The sequence below is a fragment of the Papaver somniferum genome, chromosome 7, assembly GCF_003573695.1.
Source record: "Papaver somniferum cultivar HN1 chromosome 7, ASM357369v1, whole genome shotgun sequence".
Classification (NCBI taxonomy): Eukaryota; Viridiplantae; Streptophyta; class Magnoliopsida; order Ranunculales; family Papaveraceae; genus Papaver; species Papaver somniferum.
Genome location: NC_039364.1, coordinates 253,643,772 through 253,649,771, shown reverse-complemented (window position 1 = coordinate 253,649,771; position 6,000 = coordinate 253,643,772). Strand labels below are relative to the sequence as shown.

At 33.8% G+C, this 6,000-nt stretch overlaps 1 protein-coding gene across 1 annotated transcript; it reads left to right on the top strand.

Annotated features, from left to right (window-relative positions):
• The first annotated feature begins 5,260 nt into the window (after window positions 1-5,260).
• LOC113296363 (cyclin-dependent protein kinase inhibitor SMR6-like) lies at window positions 5,261-5,581 on the top strand. The gene has a single exon (XM_026544671.1). It carries the CDS (start codon window positions 5,261-5,263, stop codon window positions 5,579-5,581), a length of 321 nt encoding a protein of 106 aa, XP_026400456.1.
• The last annotated feature ends 419 nt before the right edge of the window (window positions 5,582-6,000 follow it).

Below are 6,000 nucleotides of genomic sequence, written 5' to 3'. Positions count from 1 at the left end.
TGAAACCAACACCTGTCAGCTGTATGATTTCGTTTCTTGCAAATCTGACATGGTCCTTGTTCTTCATGATTAAAGGATCACTGAGGTGGTTGATTTCATCGATTGAACTGGTTGTTGTTTGGTTGGTACGGACCTCTACTTTGATTGTTGAATCTTCTTTGAGAAGGTTTGCTGGATGAAGCTCAACACCATTTGCTATTGGTTGCTGCAATAAGGAAAGTTGTTGTTCTAGACAGATATCAAATGTGAGAAGATGTGCATAGAATGTTTCCATATCCATCTATTCAATTGTACCCAAGGCATCGACAATAGGGTCATAAGTTTGATTCAACCCATTCCAGATGGATTTCTTCATCTCATCATCATAAACAACATATCCAGATGCTGCAAGCTGATCAAACAAACTCTTAGCTTCATTAAAAAATGATTTTAAAGTTTTGTTACCTTTATCTAGGGTATGCAATTGTTTCTTCAGATGCATTTGATGTGCCTTTGTTTTTGGTGCAAAGTGCCTCTCTAGTGTATCCCAGACTTCTTTTGATGTTTCCAAGCCACTAACTTTGCCAAGAGCATCTTCTGATAGTGTCGAATTCAACCAGCCTACAAGAAGAGAATCTTGTTCTTCATATAGCGTGAAAGCTGGATTGATTGCTTCTGTATCAGGTAATGTTCGTGGGGGTTTCACATGTGTCCCATCAACGAACCATGTGAGTCCATAACCTTTTAGAATTGGTTTGAATTGAGTTTTCCAAAGAAGATAGTTTGTTTCTGTGAGTTTTAGGCTAACTAGGTGGTGGATCTGGACTTGACGAAGTTGATTTGTATTTGCTTCTATTGAGAAGATAGGTTGAGCGTGGGTTGGATCGAATGGATGATACCAACTTAGAACTCAGAGTTTAGGTGAATATCTTCCACACCTAACCTGTGGAGATTTGAGTCTTATTAATATTAAAGAGATGGTGCTTAGCTGTTACAGAGTTTTAAGCTGAATCAAAAACTGACTAACAACTTCATCTAAAGGAACGAGAACTTAGCTTAAAGACCAGAGCTATTAACTTGGTCATCAACTGACTGACTCAGTTGAGAACTTAGCCTAAAGATCTGTTATCCTTGGATTTGAATTTGAGCAGTGAAACAAGAGAAGAAGTAAGGAAGAAAAGGAATCTCATAGGGGTTGGTAAAGTAAAGAAAACTTTTATATTTGTTTCTCTCACTTAAAGTGGAAATTGAATTATTGTCCCTCCTTCTGATGGGCCTTCACAAATATCCCTAACAGACTTCACAAATATCCCTGATGGCAAAATTGAAATTTAAAAAATAAAAACATAAATACTATGACTCCTCTTTTACCCTTCCATCATCGTTCCTTCTTCTTTAATTTACAAAACCTACAAAATAGAAAAACACTCCATCTTTCCTCCCACCACCATCTGCATCACCCCCGCCACCATCTTCATCTCGACTGCCTCTACCAAAACCAGCACCAACACCTTCGTTACCTCCGCCACCACTATCAACAGATCTATTATCGTTAATATGTTTTGTATCAACTGATTTTTAACTTATTATAATTTTTCTTCATCTTCGTAGGGTAAAAATTGATTTTCGAAACCAGATTCGGAGATCGGTTTATTTTTCTGGTTTTCGATTTCATCTTTTAGAGTTGAGATTCAGATTTATGATTATGTTTTTAATTTTTCAGATCTGGAAAATAAATGAGATGGTTTGAAAATCAATTTTGAAAATAGGTAGATATAATCTTTAATACCAATCAACTTGACATAGCAACAAGGATGGGTGCTGCTATTGGTGGAGGTACTAGATTAGAAACTGAGAAGATGATGTTGACTGATTATAGATGGGTTTTGATGGTTTCTATAGGAGATGAGAAGATTACAGAGGGTTTTGGAGTCAGATTTGTGTTTAGCTTCAGATGGAGAGTTTGGTCTTGAAGTTGTTGTTGTTTATGACGCTACAGGTGATGATCAATTGTTGTTGTTTATATGTTTTTACGAGATCAACTCCTGTTGTTCATCCCATTTACGGGATCAACTCCTGTTGTGGACCCAATTTTTTATGGGATTAACTGGAGTTGTTGATCCCATTTATGGGATCAACTTCTGTTGTTGACCCAATTTTTTATGGGATTGACTACTGTTGTTGATCCTTTCAACTCCTATTGTTGGCAATATTTCCGTGGATAAGTATAATCATGCTTGTAGTTTAAATCATGTAAATTTCTTCCAATGTTGAACTTGTGGTGCAATGGTAGCATGACTGACTCGTGTTCGACTCACGCCAAGTTCACTCCATTGACATGGATCAACTCCTACTGTTGATTCTTTTTTTTTGGATCAACTACCGTTGTTGATCCCCTAAATTGGATCAACTTCTACTGTTGGTTCTATTTTTATTTGGATGAACTACTGTTGATGATACAAAAATATCTGAACCAGCGGCGGCGGCGATGGTGGCGGTGGTGGTGGCGACGGAGGACTAGTGGGTGGCGGCGACGGACTAGTGGTGGTGGAGGACTGGTGGTGGTGAAGGAGTGGTGGTGGAATATTAGTGGTGGTGGCGGTTGATAGGTGGTGGTTGTTGAACGGTGATGGTGGAATGGTAGTTGAATGTTGGTGGTGGTGGTGCTAGTGGTGGTGCTGAAGTGGTAGAGGAATACAGTTGTTCCATTTTGAAATAAAGAAAAATATTATAGGGGTGAGGGTATTAAGGTAATATAATTCTAAATGGATAAGGTTATTAAAAAGTAGGGACATATTTATTGTTGTATAAGGATATATTTATTGAGTGTCAAAAGTAGGGACATATAAATAATGTACCCTCACTTAAACTGATACGTCGAATACATATATCCAAATCACCAAGCCAGCTCATAGTACCAACTCAGAGTGTGAGTAAGTCGGGAGTAACACGCGAGGCGCCTAACGTGAACGAACGTTGTGTGGGGTTAATGGGAACAAGTAGTGAGCACGTGCGTTGCACGTCGGCAATACTATTTTTTTCTACTTTGCAAACAATTTGGTGGTGCTTTGACATCATATGTTATATTTTTTTTATCCGAAATTGATCATTGTTTGTATACTTTTGAATCAATGTTCTTTACATATTTTTTCAATTTTTTTTAAGGTATAATTTGTTTAATTCATTCTTAAGGCTTAGTTTGGTATTGTTGTGGTTTTTGTAAAAGCACTTTTCTGCTGTGCTTGCTGTGCTGTGAAAAAAAAACAGTTAGACATTTGGTACAAAATTAATTAAAGTTAAAGTTGATTAAGAAATCAAAGTGTGTTTGGTAAAATATCGGATTCAATCATTATTGTTGCAGGCTTATAGCAAATAACAAAAATTGTCATTTCTCTGAAAATAGTTTTATTTAATTTTATTGGGTTTAAAAATAATTAATTTTTTACTATTAAATATAAATATATATAATATCAAATTTAGTAATTATCATTATTATTATCATTGTTAAAAAATATTTTATTTAATAACCACTTTTTGATATATTATATATATAATTTTCAAACAAAAATTCAAACTAAAATAAATTGATTATGTAAAATTTATTTTTATTTTTATTATTGACAAATTAAATGAAATTGTATATAAAATTGTTTGACAATAAAATATAATAATGTTTAAAGAATAAAATATTTGAGTGTTTTAGCTTTCACTACCTTGGGGAAGCTTAGTGAGGATACTGTTTGTTTATTCAAGCGTCTGAAGAACTGTTTAGTTTGTAATGATGCCGAGTAGTGGTCTAGGCAGTTTTATTTTTCATAAATTGGGTGTTGTCATTCATAAAGGAGTTGGTGCCCAGCTTGTTGCTCGGTTACCAAACTTTGTACGAATCCTTATAAGTTAAGGTTTTTATAGATATACGTGGTGAAATATAACAAATAAAAAATTGATTATATATAAATTTAAGGGTAACTTTTGCCATTTATAAAATAAAGTAGGGATAAAAATGATAAATCTAGCAGTAAATTTAGGTGAGACCAAATCTTATGCTTTTGTAGCTTTTAAAAGCTCCTCCTCCCCAGCTTTTAAAAGTTGAGAAATTTGGGAAGTGCTTTGGACAAAAAGCGCTTAAATTTTTTTTTACTAAACACTAATTTCAAAATTCATTGACATATATGGGTTTTGAAAGTGCTTTTGGAAAAATAAAAGCATTACCCAACCCAGCTTAAGGCATGTCTATCTTTTAAAGGGAAAACATACAAAAATTTGGAGAGGCATAAAAAAAATTGAAAAACAAAAATTTGGTATTGTTATTTATGCTCATTGCGTAGATGATTCAATGGGTTTTTCAAATATATAAAGTTCACAAAAATCCGACATACGGTTTGGAAGATATGGAGTTTTTAAATATTCACAAAATTGGTCAATTAACCCAATAACGACAATTCTTGGGTGAAAAAGATATGTAAAATTTGATACTGTTTATATGGAAGAGAATGTAAAAATATCCAGGATGTAAACAGTTTCATCCTACCCATTTTGAAATACTTTTTCTTATTTTTAATTTACATCATATGCATCCAGTTTCACCCTCGCTACTTTTTAAGTTTAAGACAGAATGAATCCAGATTCATTCTTGCTATTTTTTTGGTGTCCATTTCACCCATACTAATTTTTACTCAGTCCATTAGACCATGTTTTAAAAATATTTGGGCAATTGACCCAATTTCTCTTAAATATTTCTCTTTATTTTTATAAAAATGGCATTTTCGTAAATGCAGAATTTTGTGACTTGAATTTTTTTGTGACAGGAATCTTTTTTGAAATATTCGTAAATCTAATGGATAATAATTAATCTAAGGGTAATCTAACGGTTATGAAGGCTAATGCTTTGTTATTCTCTTATTGGTATTAAAAGGGGAGATAGTCTCTTAGACTAGCACGATTCTCTACCCTCACTCCCTGCTAGAACTCTCTCTATAGTGTGTACAGCAGATTCAGTTGACACGGATTCACACACGCACCGCCACTTTCTTTTAACTCACCCACTTAACTCTTTTCACTTCACAAAAGTTCTCCGTTTATAAAAAGCTTTGACTCTCTTCTTCTCCAGCTTCTCCTTTCTTTCCCTCCATTTCTCAACCAAAAACATTTTGATTTTTCCTCTAATTTTTCATAAACTCATCTTTTGTTTACGCTCCAGTTTACTCTTCTCATCTTCATTTCACTTGGGTTCCGGTTTATTTTCTTTAAGGAATTTCATTTTCTTACTTTGTTTCTAGAGATGGGTTTAAGCATGAAGTCTCGGGTACTAGCAGAGGGAAAAGAAGCTGAAGGAAATAAGAAATGGGTAGTGGCTGGAATACTAGTTAGAACTCCATTGAAAGCAATTAATACAAATAAGAAGATTGAGGATGGTGATGACGAAGAGCAAGGGTGTTCAGCTACAACTACAACATCAGTTGAGGCAAAAATTAATTCTGAGAGATTATTATGTCCACCAGCTCCAAGAAAGCGAAGACCTTCATTGAAGTTTCACTCTAATAATAAGGCTATGAATTTCTTTCCTCCAGAGTTGGAATCTATTTTTTTATCCAATTTTTGATTTTTTTTCCTTCTTAGAACATAGTTTAAGGCTTTCTATGTTGGAACTTGCAAGAGTTTTAGTATAGTGATTTGATTGTTTTGTTATCTTTTCTTATTTTGCATCTTTTTATGATTTTAGAGTGTTGTATGTAAAGTTAACAAACTTGTATGAAACTAGTAGCTGAGTTTTGTAGTGCGTAATTAAATCCTGTTTTTGAGATCTCTTAGATGAAATATGCTAATGTTAGATATGTTTGTTTTGCACAGATGAACCACAAAGCTGATAAATTTAGACGAGTCTTTAAAGCCTCTTTAGTCTTAAAACCATGATGTACATCTTTTTTATTCTTTTATTTTTATCAAAGTTTGATTAAGAAAAGTTAAAGAGAAACAGAAGATTTGATTAGAATCCTAAGTGGGAAGAAAAGATTTTGTATT